Source organism: Alexandromys fortis, unplaced genomic scaffold (genome assembly GCF_014885135.2).
Source record: "Alexandromys fortis isolate MF-2015 unplaced genomic scaffold, M_Fortis_MF-2015_v1.1 scaffold_21, whole genome shotgun sequence".
NCBI lineage: Eukaryota > Metazoa > Chordata > Mammalia > Rodentia > Cricetidae > Alexandromys > Alexandromys fortis.
This window is the reverse complement of record NW_026067905.1, coordinates 2,073,609-2,089,592: the sequence shown is the minus strand read 5'-3', so window position 1 is coordinate 2,089,592 and position 15,984 is coordinate 2,073,609. Positions and strand designations below refer to the sequence as shown.

General features: G+C 36.1%; 2 protein-coding genes across 6 annotated transcripts in view; both read right to left on the bottom strand.

The window, feature by feature from the left end:
• LOC126497335 (solute carrier organic anion transporter family member 1A5-like) overlaps positions 1-15,984 on the bottom strand; it is a 185,723-nt gene that overhangs the window by 134,988 nt on the left and 34,751 nt on the right.
• Positions 1-15,984, bottom strand: part of LOC126497311 (solute carrier organic anion transporter family member 1A5-like) — a 69,110-nt gene that overhangs the window by 18,477 nt on the left and 34,649 nt on the right. For all 5 annotated transcript variants that reach the window (XM_050135257.1, XM_050135256.1, XM_050135259.1 and 2 more), the window contains 4 exons: positions 14,574-14,672; positions 13,832-14,053; positions 7,017-7,181; positions 2,876-3,077 (listed from right to left, as the gene is read on the bottom strand). In XM_050135257.1, coding sequence (XP_049991214.1) covers positions 2,876-3,077; positions 7,017-7,181; positions 13,832-14,053; positions 14,574-14,672 — 688 coding nt within the window. The remainder of the gene's footprint in view (positions 1-2,875; positions 3,078-7,016; positions 7,182-13,831; positions 14,054-14,573; positions 14,673-15,984) is intronic.

Genomic DNA, 15,984 nt, shown 5'->3' with positions numbered 1-15,984 from the left:
CCAGAAAAATGGAGGATCTCCCTTGCTCTTGGATTGGAAAGATCAACATTGTAAATATGACAGTTCTACCAAAGGCAATCTATAGATTCAATGTAATCCCCATCAAGGTCCCATCAAAATTCTTCACAGATCTTGAGAGGACAATAATCAACTTTATATGGAAAAACATAAAACCCAGGATATCCAAAACAATCTGATACAATAAAGGAACTTCTGGAGGCATTACCATCCCTGATTTCATACTCTATTACAGAGCTACAGTATTGAAAACAGCTTGGTATTGGCACAAAAACAGAGATGTTGACCAATGAGATCAAATTGAAGACCCAGATATCAATCAATAAACCTATAAACACCTGATTTTAAACAAAGGAGCTAAAATTATACAATGAAAAAAATAAAGCATCTTTAACAAATGGTGCTGGCATAACTGGATGTCAACCTGTAGAAGAATGAAAACAGATCCATATCTATCACCATGCACAAAACTCAAGTCCAAATGGATTAATGACCTGAATATTAATCTGACCACACTAAATCTGATAGAAGAGAAAGTGGGAAGTAGTCTACAACACATGGGCACAGGAGACCACTTCCTACGTATAACCCCAGCAGCAGAGACAATAAGAACAACAATGAATAAATGGGACCACCTGAAACTGAGAAGCTTCCTTAAAGCAAAGGACACAGTCATTAAGACAAAAAGGCACCCTACTGATTGGGAGAAGATCTTCACCAACCCCACATCAGACAAAGATCTGATCTCCAAAATATATAAAGAACTCAAGAAAAAAGACATTAAACCTCTAATTAACCCAATTAAAAAATGGGGTACTGACCTGAATAGAGAATTCTCAACAAAAGTTCAAATGGCCAAAAGACACTTAAGGTCATGTTCAACCTCCTTAGCGATCAGGGAAATGCAAATCAAAACAACTCTGAGATACCATCTTACACCTGTCAGAAAAGCTAAAATAAAAATCACCAATGAGAGCCTATGCTGGAAAGGATGTGGAGTAAGGGTGACACTCATCCATTACTGATGAGAATGCAAACTTGTGCAACCACATTAGAAATCAGTGTGGCGGTTTCTCAGAAAACTGGGAGTCAAACTACCTTAGGACCCAGCAATTCCACTCTTAGGAACATACCCAAGTGATGCCCAATCATACTACAAAAGCATTTGTTCAACTATGTTCATAGCAGCATTATTTGTAATAGCCAGAAGCTGGAAACAACCTAGGTGCTCCTTAATAGAAGAATGGATAAAGAAGGTGTGGCACATATACACTTTAGAGTTCTACTCGACAGTAAAAAACAACATCTTTAATTTTACATGCAAATGGATGGAAATAGAAAACTATCCTGAGTGAGATAACTCAGACCCAAAAAGATGAATATGTAATGTCCTCACTCATGAGTGGACTCTAGCCATAAACAAAGGATATTGAGCCCAAAATTCATGATCCTAGAGAAGGTAAATAAGAAGGTAGAACCAAAGAAAAACATAAAGTTATCCTCCTGGATATTGGAAGTGTACAAGATGCCGGACAGGGGTTGGGAGAGTGGAGGTGGGGGTGGAGCGGGGATGAGGGGAAATGGGGAGAGAGAAGGGAGCAGGGGAGCATGGGGAGAGCTTGAGGGAATGGAGGAGGGTTGGATGTGGGAGCAGGGAAGTAGATATCTTAATTAAGGGAGACATTTTAGGGTTGTGCAGAGACTTGACTCTGGAGGGGTTGCCAGATGTCCAAGGAGATGTCCCCAGATTGTTCCTTGGGCAGCAGAGGAGAGGGTGCCTGAACTTGCCTTATCCTATAGCCACACTGATGAATATCTTGCATACCACCATAAAACCTTCATCTGGCAATGGATAGAGATAGAGTCAGAGACCCACATTGGAACACTGAAATAAGCTCCCAAGGTTCAAATGAGGAGCAGAAGGAGGGAGAACATGAGCAAGGAAGTAATGACAATGAGGCGTGTGTCCACCCCTGAGACAGTGAGACAGATCTAATGGGAGATCACCAAGGCCAGTTTGACTGATACTGATGAAGCATGTGATAAACCTGGACTCTCTGAATATATGTGATGGTGAAGGCTGACTGAGAAGCCAAGGACAATGTCACTGGGTCTTGATTCTACTGTATGAATGGCCTTTGTGGGAGCCTAGTCTGTTTGGATGCTCATCTTCCTGGACCTGGGGAGAGCGCGTAGGACCTTGGACTTTCCATAGTGTAGGAACCCTGACTGCTCCTTGGACTAGAGAGGGAGGGGGTGGTGGATTGGGGGGAGGTGAGGGAAGTGGGAGGAGGAGAATGGGTGAAAATTTTCAATAAAAAAATAAAGTAAAAAATAATGCAAAGTCAAAGACTATAAAGTATATGAGATGTAATTATACTGGTGTCATTAATAAATATGTACATGTATTGACTAACCAGGTATTAGACTCAATACATTAGGCTGAATTTATGCCCATTGTAGATATCTATGAAGGTTTCTTGGCTTGTTTAGTTGAGTTTTAAAGCTATCTTTTGTTATATAGTCAACTTTTAAAACAATCTGGAGCATAAAATACATGCATAATTTAGGTTAAAAGATCTAGGTTATTTTCCTCATTATACTTTAAAGCAGACTAGGATATCATTATGGCAAACACTAATATGTACACAGAATTATAAATTTACTCATTGGTACTTCCTAGGCCTCTTTAGTAAGCTCGCAGTTGTATATTATTGAAGAATGGAAGAAAAATAGAGGATAACTACGGATGATTGTCTTTATGTTGTAATAAAATGGCCTGGTCATATACAGTTCTTGAAGAAAAATGGATTAACATTAGTGAAAATATTATGATCTTACTTAGGAAATAACATACCGTTCATGCTCATAAGATGTAGTTAAGCCAGCAACTGGGAAATTATCACAGGTCCACAGAAAGTTTAAGAAAAATAAAACCCACTCAGTCAGCGATAAGCAAAAAGCTACGTATGCAGCTTTCTTGACAGTAAACTTGAACTTTTTCATAACAAAACCGCCAATTAAATATCCAAAAACTATTGGAGGTAAGTTATAAATACCTATAAATGAAAACAGAATAGTATTTATAAAACACAGCAGAAAAATAAATGGTATCAATTTTTAAAAATATCTTACTTAGGAAATTACTTAACTCTAATATACAGTCATCCTAACTCCTACTCATTCACATATTTCAAATGCCCCATAATGTCACTTTAAAAAACAATTGGCATTTGCCTAATTATTTAAAACAAGTTATAAACACATTGTAACCCTCTCACACAGAGACACATACACAAGTTTATGTATTTTAGGTACTTCTTTCAACTCTGTAATTTTGAAGGTCACCACTGAACCCATGCTTATCACATATAGAACATTCTGTGTACTACTTATGTTGCCCAGAAATCTTTCTTCCTGACTCTAATTCCACTGCAAAGAGAGAGAGAGAGAGAGAGAGAGAGAGAGAGAGAGAGAGAGAGAGAAAAGGACAATAAAATCCTGTCTAGGTTGCATTAATGTAACATCAGCTCCAATCTCAGATGAATTTATGCTTCCTTTTCAACTCCATACCATTTCATTTAATTTTATTCATCAGAGGGAAGGCATTGGGATTTGGACTTTTAGAGATTTCTACATAATGTAGATCCTGACAGTTTATGATTGAAAATTTTAAGACTAAATGTAATTTGAATAATGCACAGTGAATATGTATTACTCTCATTGGTCTAATAAAAACGCTGACTGGCCAGTAGCTGAATAGGAAAGAAATAGACAGGAAAACCAAACTGAAAATGAAGGGAAGAAGAAGGGTAGAGTAAGAAGAATAGCCTGCATATTCTGAGGGAGCAAGGGATGAATGTGCCATGCTAATAAAGGTACCCTCATTTGTCAAAGCATAAATAAAGAATATGGGTTAATTTATAAAGCATTAATAAGCCTGAGCTATTGACTGAGCATTTAGATTCAATATAAATTTCACTGAGTTTATTTAAGACCACAAAAATGTAGTCAGGAACAACTTATTAATAATTGCCTTTACTCCGGTATGTTCTGCTTGCTGGCAGTAAGCAGAGGTATAACTACTTTAGGAGACAGCTTCCTGGCATGGCAAAAAAAGAAATGGCCATGTCTCTTGAGAGGTGCTACTACTAAACACTTAAGTGGTGTAAATGAATGGTGGATGAGAGTTACTTGGTGGCTATGTAAACCAAGAAACTTCCCATAGTTATGGTGGTAGCATAGCTTCCAGAGCTGGTGATAAACACACCTCAGCCATGAGACAAGGGTCTCGGGAACTAAGCAGGTATATTCAGCCATGAGTCCTGCCAGTGAAAAGCCACTTAGCAGTTTAAAGTTTGACTTGTGTGGTCAGAAAAGGATAGAGATACACAATAAAAAGAGAACCAGATTGAAAAATAATGTCTAAATGTGCTATGGTGTTTAAAAATATGTATAAACTTAAGAAAAACAAACTAAGAAAGAATAGATTAAAATAATAAAGTCTTTAAAGACAGAAGTACAATAATAAAAAATAATAAACAGTGCAGATATGGGGAATACATAAGGAGTCTAAATAAGGAATGCTATTTTATTGATTTTGAAAATTTTGAATTCCAATGAGCAAAAGACAGTTGCTAGGGGACATGGAATTGTTAATTTCCCATGCAAATTTTAACTTTAGGGTCATCTTAAATTTAAGAATGAAAGAAAAATGTACTTGTCAAATAAAAATCAAAAATGTTTTGGAGAAGAGTATTTGCTTTTGTTCCCACAGAAAACAAGAATCTGTGCATTCTTTCAGGAATAGTATTTATCAGGTTTGATCATGAAAGACCTCATGGATCTTGCAGATGATATCTATAAGTTTATTGCTTATCTTCCTAACACTTGGTCATTATCTCAAATTTTCTCAGGCACCCTAAAGATGACTTCACCAACAGACATCAAAAAGCAGTTTGGGGAACATATTGCCTAAATTCCCAAGAGATGTGGGGGAGGCTTTTTGTTATTTGTTGGCCTATGGACATTTACAATCATTTAGGGGAATATGGTATATTGATGTAAATTTAAAGTTAATTTGGTGTCATTGAATATATGTTTCTATTGTTGTTTAAGTTGTTATGCCTTTGCAGTTCATTAAAAAAATAAAAGCTAAATTCTAGTTTTTGAAAGTTATTATAAAATATTTAGGGTAATCAACAAATACAAGTTACTCGTTAGTCACAACAATCATACTTGTAGATATATTAGGTATGTTTTCAAGATCCTGTAGAAATATATTTTAGCTAGTTAAATGATTTTCAAGCGATCAAGAATCTATAGGATATGACATATGAAATTTTTCTTAACATAAGGTTTTTCATGACAATGAGACACATCTCCCAATAACACCAATTTACTTCAGAGAAGATAATATGCATCAATTCAACTCTGTAGGCATTTGCTTTCTTTGTGGCAAGATTAGTCATTTTGGCAAGAAACTACTTTTGTCTTGAACCTTGACTGCATGCTCTATATACTGGACATGCCAGACCCATAGGAAAAGATTGCTGAACTTGGACAAAACAAGGGAGGACAGACTTTCAAGATTCCTGCTTCATAGAAATGTCTGCCAGACATTCTGCAGAACAGATAGGAAAATGATTGTTGAACTTTTCCAATACAAGGCGTGATAGTCCTTTGAGATTCCTCCTTCATGAAAGAATCTGTCAGACATTCTGCAGGACACACACACACACACAAAAACAATTGATGAACAATGTTAATACAAGACATGAAAGTCCTTCAAATTTCTTGCATCACAGGAAAGTCTGCCAGATACTCTAAGATGGTAGACTGAAGCTGGATGCCCCAATGTTAAAGAGAAACTTTGACTGACTGTCCAGGCAGCAAGATGTCCTATCATTAGTAATATTTTATCATTCTTAGGTCTTTGATTGAGTTGTAGATTAGACAGTCATAATTAAAACTTTCCTCAGTTACAATGAATAAATTAAGGATAAAATTTTAGAATCACCAAGATAAGATAGATGATAGAATATTTTATCTATCAAATTGACAAGATATTGTATGTGTAATTCTTAATAACTGTTTTTGCTGTTTATAATCTTAATATGTTAAAGGTAAAACCTTCCATTTTTAATTAGACAAAATTGGGAAATGCTGTGGAATGATCCTTTTGTACGCTGTAATCATGTATTACTCTCATTGATTTAATAAAGAAGTTGATTGAATAATAGCTTAACAATACAGAGAGAAGTGGAAAAGTGAAACTAAGAATGAGGAAAAGAAGAAGAGTGGAGTCAGAGGAATCTCCAGCAGAAGCTGAGGGAGCAGGAGACTAATGTGCCATGCTAATTAAAATGCCACTATCTGGCACAATGTAATAAGGATCAAGTGTTAATTTAAAATGTTTGAGCTGGTTCGCAATAACCCTGAGCTATTGACTGAGAATTTGTAATTAATATAAGCCTTGTTATGTTTACTTGGGAGTTTCTGGAAGGACTGAAACTTCCATCTGTATATAAGAACTCAGCAAAAATTCAAAGTGAGGTATGATCCCTAGGTTTAGTGTACTAACAAGAAAAGCAGATGTGACTGCACAGACGCCAAAAAAAAAAAAAAAAAAAAAAGGACAAAGCAACTGAATTAGGAGTAATGTGAAAGGCAATTCTTGAAGCTCAGAAGAAAACTCTAAGAGTAAAATATAGAATCCCATCTTTATTAGCATGGCACATTAGTCTGCTCCCTCAGCTTCTGCTGTTCTGCTGGTAATTCCTCTGACTCCACTCTTCTTCTTTTCCTCATTCTTAGTTTCACTTTCCCACCTACCTATTTATTTTCCTGGAGACTAGAAAGAAGAAATTTACAAAATTGTGAACAGACATCATTTCCTTGTTTCTGAGTCATGTTGTTTGGCATGTCTTTGGAGACACTTTTTATCGTGTCCTTGAGGAAAGGGAGAGTTCTAATAAAGAAATAATAAAATTACATACCCATGAGAAATACTATCTCTGCAGTTGATTTTCCAAATTGTTGTTCCAGGTATTTAGGCATGAAGACAAATACTATGGCATATGAACTGATCTGAAGCACACTTACAAGGACAAAAAGCACATAAATTGGGTTGCAGAAGAGGCTCTTCATGAATGGCAAGAAATCTGAAACAAGAGAGTATCAATACCATCAAGATAACACAGTCTTGAATTTTGAGTCTGGTAAACTGAAATCTTCTCACAGATTTTGTAGTGTTACAGAAATGCGTTTGATAAATCTTGACCCCTCTGGGCTAAAATTCTATATCAACAATTAAGGAGTTTTTAAAAGTTAGTAGCCATGACCTCAGTGACTCCCTGAGACACAGACATGGACTGCACAAAGCAGATCATGAGCAGCTTCTTGACACAGAAAACAATTGCAACAACCAGTCCAAGACAGGATCCCAAAGACACAGATACCACCTACAAGGATTGGGCCAAGTTACAAAGATACTGCCTTAATCAATTCCAGGAAGACTTGGATAGGTGCAAATGAAAGAATACATTCAAAAACCTAAAGAGCAATATGGCAACAACAAAACTTAGCATCCTAACACAGAAAAATATAACTTATGAAGATGATAGAGACTCTTAAAGAGGAAATGAAAAAAATCCCTTAAATATATTGATTTGTCCAACAAAAATTAAAAGAAATCGATAAATATCATAAAGAAAATCAAGAAAAAAACAGTTAAACGGGTATAGTGAACAGGTCAACTTGAATAATGAAATTGAGGCAATAAGGAAAACAGAAAAAGAAAGAATATTAAGAGCTGCAAGGGAAAAGTCCAATTAACATATAAAAGCAGACCTATCAAAATTAAACCCAATTCCTAATGGAAACTATGAAAGCCATTATAACCTGGACAGATATGCTGAAGACAATATGAAACCATATATTCAAGCCCAGGCTATCATTCTTGGCAAAACTTTCAATCACCGCTGTTTGAAGAAAAAAGATATTCTATGACAAAACCAGATTTAAACAACACCAATCCACAAATTCAGTCTTACAGAAAATACTATAAGAAAAACTTCAACAAAAGGAAATTATCTTTATCCACAAAAACACAGGCAACAAATGACCTCCTCACACCAGAAAATCCCTAAGAAAAGAAACACACAAATACTACCACTGAAAAGTAACAAAAATTAACAATCACTGATTAATATCTCTTAATATCAATGGACTCTATTCACGCATAAAAAGACAAAGGCTACAAGAATGAATAGAAAACAGGACCCATCCTTCTTCTGCATACAAGAAACACACCGCAACTTCAAAAACAGATATTACCTTAGAGTAAGGGTTGGGAAAGAATTTCAAATGAAATGGACCTAAGAAACAAGCTGGTGTAGCTATCCTAATATTTAGAAAAGATAGACTTATAACTAAAAGCAATCAAAAGATATGCCAAAAGATACTTCATATTCATCACAGGAAATTCATCAAGATGAAATCTCAACTATGCACCAATTACAAGAGCATCCACATATGTAATAAAAATTACTAAAGCTTAAATTGCACATCAAACCCCACACACTAATAGTAGAGGACTTCACCACTCCACTCTCACCAATGGACATGTCTGCCAGATGGAAACTTAACAGATCATAAGAGAACTAATAGATGCCATTATTCAAATGGATCTAACAGACACTTACAGAACATTTAACCCAAACACAAAAGAATATACTTTTTTTTCAATACCTTATGGAGCCTTCTCTAAAATTGACAACATGGTCAGTAACAAAGAAAACCTCACCAGATATAAAATAATTGGAATAACCTCCTATATCTTATCAGATCACTATAGCTTAAAGTCAGAATTAAAAACAACACTAATTGCAGAAACCCTACAGATTCATTTAAATTGAACAATGCTCAACTAAATCAACCCTAGGAAACAAAGAAAGAAAGAAAGAAAGAAAGAAAGAGAGAGAGAGAGAGAGAGAGAGAGAGAGAGAGAGAGAAAGAAAGAAAGAAAGAAAGAAAGAAAGAAANAAAGAAAGAAAGAGAGAGAGAGAGAGAGAGAGAGAGAGAGAGAGAGAGAAAGAAAGAAAGAAAGAAAGAAAGAAAGAAAGAAAGAAAGAAAGAAAGAAAGGAAAAGAAATTAAAGACTTCTTCGAATTCAACAAAATTGAATGCACAACATACCCAAACCCATGGGACACTATGAAAGCAGTACTAAGGGGAAAGTTCATCACACTAAGTGCCTATATAAAGAAAGAGAAGCAATCTCATACTAGTGACTTAACACCACACCATATTGCTATGTAACAAAAAGAAGCAGTCTCACCCAGGAGAAATAGATGACAACAAATAATAAAATTGAGAGTTGAACCTGGGCGGTGGTGGCGCATGCCTTTAATCCCAACACTCAGGAGGCAGAGGCAGGCAGATCTTTGTGAGTTCGAGGCCAGCCTGGTCTAAAAGAGCTAGTTCCAGGACAGGAACCAAAAAGCTAAGGAGAAACCCTGTCTCGAAAAATCAAAAAAAAAAAAAAAATGAGAGCTGAAATCAATAAAATAGAAACAAATGAAACAATACAAAAAAATCAATGAAACAAAGAACTGGTTCAAAAAAATCAGCAAAATAGACAAACCTTTATCTAAAGGCGGAGAAAGAATATTAAAATTTAAAAAATCAGAAATAAAAGGGTAATATAACCACAGACACTGAGGAAATCCAGAAAAACTTTAGCTTATAATTTGAAAACCTATATTCCACAAAATTTGAACAAATATAGAAGAAATGGACAAATTTCTGTATAGGTGCTACAAATCAAAAATACATAAACAGTTTAAATAGACCTATAAGTCCTAAGAAATAGAATCTGTCATCAAAAGTGTCTCCTCTGCCCTCCCCCCAAAAAAGTACAGGGCTGGTGGGTTTCAATGTAGAATTCTGTCAGAACTTCAAAGAAGAGCTAATACCTATACTCCTCAAATTGTTCCACACAATAGAAAAAAAGGGAACTTTACCAAATACTTTTATACAAGCTATGGGTACCCTGATACCCAAGCCACACTCAAAAAGAAAGAGAATTACATACCAATCTTCCTATTGAACATTGATGCAAAAATGCTCAAAAATGCTGGCAAACTGAACCCTAAAATACATCAAGATATCATGCCCAGGATCAAGTTGGCTTCATCCTAGAGTTGAGGTATGGTTCAACATACAAAGATCTGTCAATGTAATCTATCACATAAATAAATTGAAAAAAAAAGAATATGAACATCTCATTAGATACTGAAAAATCATTTGACAAAATCCAACACCTCTTCATGATAAAGGCCTTGGAGAAATCAGGGATACAAGAAACTTACCTCACATAATAAAAGCAATATACAGCAAGTCAACAGTCAACATAAAATTAAATGGAAAGAAACTCAAAGTGATTACACTAAAATGAGGAACATGACAAGGCAATCCATTCACTCCATATCTATTCAATATACTACTAGAAGGTCTAGCTAGAGCAATTAGACAACAAAAAGAGATCAAGGAAATACAAATTAGAAAGGAAAAAGTCAAACTTCCATTATATGCAGATGATAGGATAGTAAAAATTCAACCTATACCTCCTACAACTGATAAATTTTATCAGTAGTGCCGCAGAATACAAGTAAACTCGAAATAATCAGTATTGCTCCTATATACAAATGACAAATGAAATGAACTGAGAAAGAAACCAGAGAAACATCATCTTTTACAATAGCCAAAAGTAATAAAAATATCTTGGGGTAATGCCAACAAAGAACAGAAAGATCTGCATGAAAAGAACTTTAAATGTCTAAAGAAAGAAGCTGAAAAAGATATCAGAAAATGGAAAGATCTCCTATGCTATTGGATAGGTAGGCTCAACCTAATAAAAATGACGATCTTAATAAAATAAATCTACAGATTCAATGCAATCCACATCAAAATTCCAACACCCTTCATAGAACTCGAAAGACCAATATTCAACTTCATATGGAAAAACAACAAATCAGGCATAGCCAAAACAATCCTTAAAAAAAAAAAAAAAACTTCTGGAGGTATCATCATTCCTGACTTCAAGATCTGCTATAACGCTATAGTAATAGCTTGGTATTGGCATAAAAGCAGGCATGTGTACTGATGTAATTGAATTGAAGACCTGAATATTAATCCATACACTTATTAACATCTGACATTTGAACAAAAAAAGCTAAATTTATACAATGGAAAAAAGAAATCATCTTCAACATATGATGCTGGCATAACTGGATGTTGACATTTAGGATGCAAATACATCCATATCTACAAAATGAACAAAACTCAAGTCTAAATGGATTAAAGGCCTCAATATAAATCCAGGCCCACTGAACCTCAAATAATAGAAACAGAGAAGTGGCTTTGAATTTATGGACACAGGAGACCACTTCCTAATACAGCATTAGTAGTGCAGACACTGAGAACAACAATTAATGAGACCTCCTGAAACAGAAGTTTCACAAAGGCAAAAGACACAGTCAAAAAGACAAAACAGCAGCCTACAGAATGGGAAAAGATCATCACCAAGGAAGTACTCAACATCTTTAGCCATCAGGAAAATACAAACCAAAACTTCTCTTGTAATACCACCTTATACCAGTCAAAGGGGGGCTAAGATTATAAACACTGATGATAGCTAATGCTGGAGGGAAAATGGAGTAAGGGGAACACTTTTCCATTGCTCCTGTGAATGCAAACTTATACAACTACTTTGGAAATCATTATGGCAGTTTCTCAGAAAATTAGGAATCAATCTAAGTCAAGACCCACTCATACTACTCTTGGATGTATACACAAAGTATTCACAGTCATACCACAAAGACATTTGTTCAACTGCGTTCACAACAGCATTATTCCTGATAAGGCAGAACCTGATAACAACCTAGATGTACCTCCAACAAAGAATGGATAAAGAAAATTTGTTGTATTTACAAATGGAGTACTCTTCAGCAATAAAAAAGCAATATAAAACAATATCATCTTGAAATTTTCAGGCAAGTGGATTAAACTAGGAAAAAAGTCAAAACTGGTTACCTCACTCAGGTAACTGAGACCCTAAAAGACAAACATGGTATGTTCTCACCCATTAGTGTATATTAGATGTAGAGAAAAGGAAATTGAACCTATAGTCCATTACCCCAGAGAAACTAGGTAACAAGTAGAACCCTAAGAGAGACATACATGAATCCTCCTAGGAAGGGAAAATAGACAGGATCTCCTGTGAACATAGATGAGATCTCTGGATAAACTGGGAGGGGGCAGTAGAGGAGAGCAGATGAGGGATGAGAACATACAGGAAGGGGATGGTTGAGTTGGGGGAAGGATGGAAAGGAAGAGAAATGAAAGTGGATGGGGAGGTAGAAGGATGAAGAGAAAGAGGAGAACATGAAGGAACATTATAGTCAAGAAAGAGAGGTAAAGCAAGAAGAGATTTCTTGATTGATGGAGCCACTAGCAAGAAACCTGGCAGTAGGGAAATTCCCAGGAATTCATATGGTTGACCTCAGCTTGGACCCTAAGCAATAGTGGAGAGGGCGCCTGAACTGGCTTTCCCTGTAATTAGATTGATGACTACCTTAATTGTCATCATTGGACCCTCATCCAGCAATTGATGGAAGCAGATGCAAAGATCCACAGTGAAGCACTGGACTGAGCTCTGAGAGTCCAGTTGAAGAGAGGAATGAGTTGTAACATGAGCAAAGAGATCAGGACCTGAAACAGCTCATCTGAGCTAGTGGAAACTCACTGACTCTAGACTGGCAGTGGAGGAACCTGTATAGCAGCAAAGTAAGCCCTCTGAATGTGGGTAACAATTGTGTGGGTTGGGCAGTCTGTGAGGCCACTGGTAGTGGGACCAGGATTTATTCCTGGTGCTTGCATTGAATTTTAGGAACCTATTCTTTATGGAGGGATGCCTTGTATGGCCTAGATATAGGATGAAGGGCCTTTTCCTGCCTCAAATTGATCACCTTTGTTGATTCTGCATAGGGAGCCTCACCCTCTCTGAGGTGTGAATGTGGGTAGAGTAGAAAGGCAGTCAGGGGTGGAAGAGGAGAGGAGGCATTGGGAACTGGGATTGGTATATAAATTTTAAAAAAAGATTGATTTGTATGTACATACAAACAAACAGACATACATACATACATACATACATACATACATACATACATACAGAAATGGGCAGTGTTGACCACTCAGCTTCTTACAGATGCACCACTGCTCTGCACCAGAGGTTAATAACATTCCTGCTTGTTTGACAGCAGTCTGCTCCTTAGGGAACAGTTCTCATGTAAACTAACACACACCTTCAAATACAGAAGATTATTACACCTCTCAGGATTTCTTCTCCAACATTAACTTCAAGCATGCTCACAGATAAGCTGTCATTTTTCTTATCAATCTATGCAGTTACTTTAGGACAGGTAATTCTCTCACATTGTATTTAACTTGAATTTATTGGTTATTTTAACTTGGAACCATATTTTCTATAAAATAGACTTTTCAAAACAGGTGGGAAAATATATTTGTTCATTGAGTGTACAGATTGATGAATTTTCCATAAAGTCTAATCTAAGATGTGCTGTTTACAAATTATGTGAGTTGTTTCCAAGCAATAACTTGGGAAGAAGTTTAAGGCATCCAGGTAGGGACCCTTAGTGACAAATCATCTTAACTCAGCACAGCAGACACATGTTCCACTACCTGCAGACCCATCTAAACCATATACAGGGGTTAATGTTTGTCTGTTTGCCTTTAGTGATTCCACGTTTTTCCTTTTTGGCTTTTCCTTGGTGTTTCTCTTCTTTGTTGCTGTTAGTCACATCTGCATTATCCTCTAGTTCTTCCTTTGGGAGAGTGTTGGGAAGAAAGAAAAAGGGGATGCTGATCAGAACATTCACTCCTGCACAGATCAAAAAGCCGAGCCACCAAGCACCGACCCAGCGTGTATCAGTGGGAGTTATGGTCAAGTCATCTGTGGAGAAATACAGATATTTTGTTAGTGTGATTCATTCTTTCCGGTGTAAATTGTAGAAAATTGTTAAGGATCATACTCCCATCTAAACACAACATTTGTGTATTGTTCATAAATTATTCACATTTATTCTTGTTGGGTTATTTCCTGTGAAACCTGCCTCTACTCTTAAATGCTATGATTACAAATATCAGCCACCACTTTGGGCAAATTCAGACCTGTAGAAAAACTGTCTGAGTTTGATCAATTGGGTGGACATAAAATTATTTAAGAAAAAAAAGGTTCTGATTTCTATAAAGTGTAGTAGTTAAAACTTTATTTAAAAATGACATAAAATGATTTTAGACATAAAAAACAGTTTTAACCAGATGTGTTCATATATCAAAGCATCACATTGTGTGAGAAAGGGGAGTAGAGAAACAGTTCAGTGACTAAAAGAGGCCCTGGGTTCCAGGTATAGCAACCTGGAGCAGTCTCTTACACTCCAGAGACTATACTATATCAATAAAATGTATTTTACCTGTATTCACAGACCCAATGTCTACATAGATGTTTGCACAGAAAGATGCGAACAAAAGTCCAAAAAAAGGGCCAACAATGTTTCCTGCTTCTAAAATCCCTGGAAGTAAACAAAAATAGGAAGTTACACAACCACATAAAGATTTTGCTCACATAATAAAAAGAAGCCTTGAGAATGAATTATTTTTAACATTAGATTACTTTTCCTTCCTTTATAGAGATTTGTATCAAATCTGGCAAAATTGATAAGTGCTGTGGCACAATTGACTTGTATCCTGTAAAGATTTGCCACTTGTATTGCTTTAATAAAACATGGATTGGCCAGTAACTAATCAAGAATTATAGGTGGGGTGACCCGGCATGATATATAGGCAGGTTGACCAGAATAGGAGAATTTTGAGAAGAGGAAAGTTTCAGTTTGCACTCATCACCCAAACAAAAAGGAAGCAAGATGAGAATGACTCACAGATAAAATTTACCAGGCCTCATAGCTAACACAGACAAGAATTATGGGGTAATTTAAGATGTACGAGTTAGTTAATGAAAAGCCTGAGTTAATAGGCCAACCAGTTTATAATTAATGTAAGCCTTTGTGTGGCTGCAAAACTAGACAGGACAGAAGCCTCTGTCAACAGATAAGTGCTCTACAATTGAGTTATACTCTACTACTTCAGATATTCTTATATATTCAACATATGAACAATTAAACTTTGTATGTATATGTACATATGTGTGTTGCATGTACATGCACTGGTTTCTGTAATATTAAGATGGAAGTTCCAATTGTTTCAATATAGAATGTTTCCCAGAAGCTCATGTGTGACAGACTTGTTTCTCAGGGGGCACCACTGGAGTCTGATGGGACCCTACTGAGGCAGGGAATGGATTTGGGTCTTCAGGTCATCTGGAGTATAACCATCACCCTTTCCTCATTCTACTTTGCTTCCTAGTCTCAAGATGAATGGTTTCACTCCACCTGTCCTTCCATCATAATGAACTGCCTCATGACAGGCTTCTAAAACACACAATCCAGCAACATTGACCAAAACTTTCAGAGCTCTGAGCCAAAGTAATCCTTTCTAATTATCAATCATTATATCAGGTGTTTATTAAAGTTATAAAAAACAGACTGACACAGAAGTTTTATTACTTAAAGCCACATTTCAAATTCTCTTTTATTCTGAGTTAAGGTCAAAGGCTGCACTATCACACTCAGTCCCATCAAAGCCATGGTGTTAGCAAGTGCCTTTTCATGCTTCCATAGCCATGTTTTCAAAGGGACTCTGTGTTGATTATCTTTGATTGTCAACTTGATACAACCTAGAATTCCCAGAAGAAAGTATTAATGAAATATTGTCTATACTGGATTTTGTGGACATGTCCATAGAAGACTGTCTTAATTAAGTTAATTG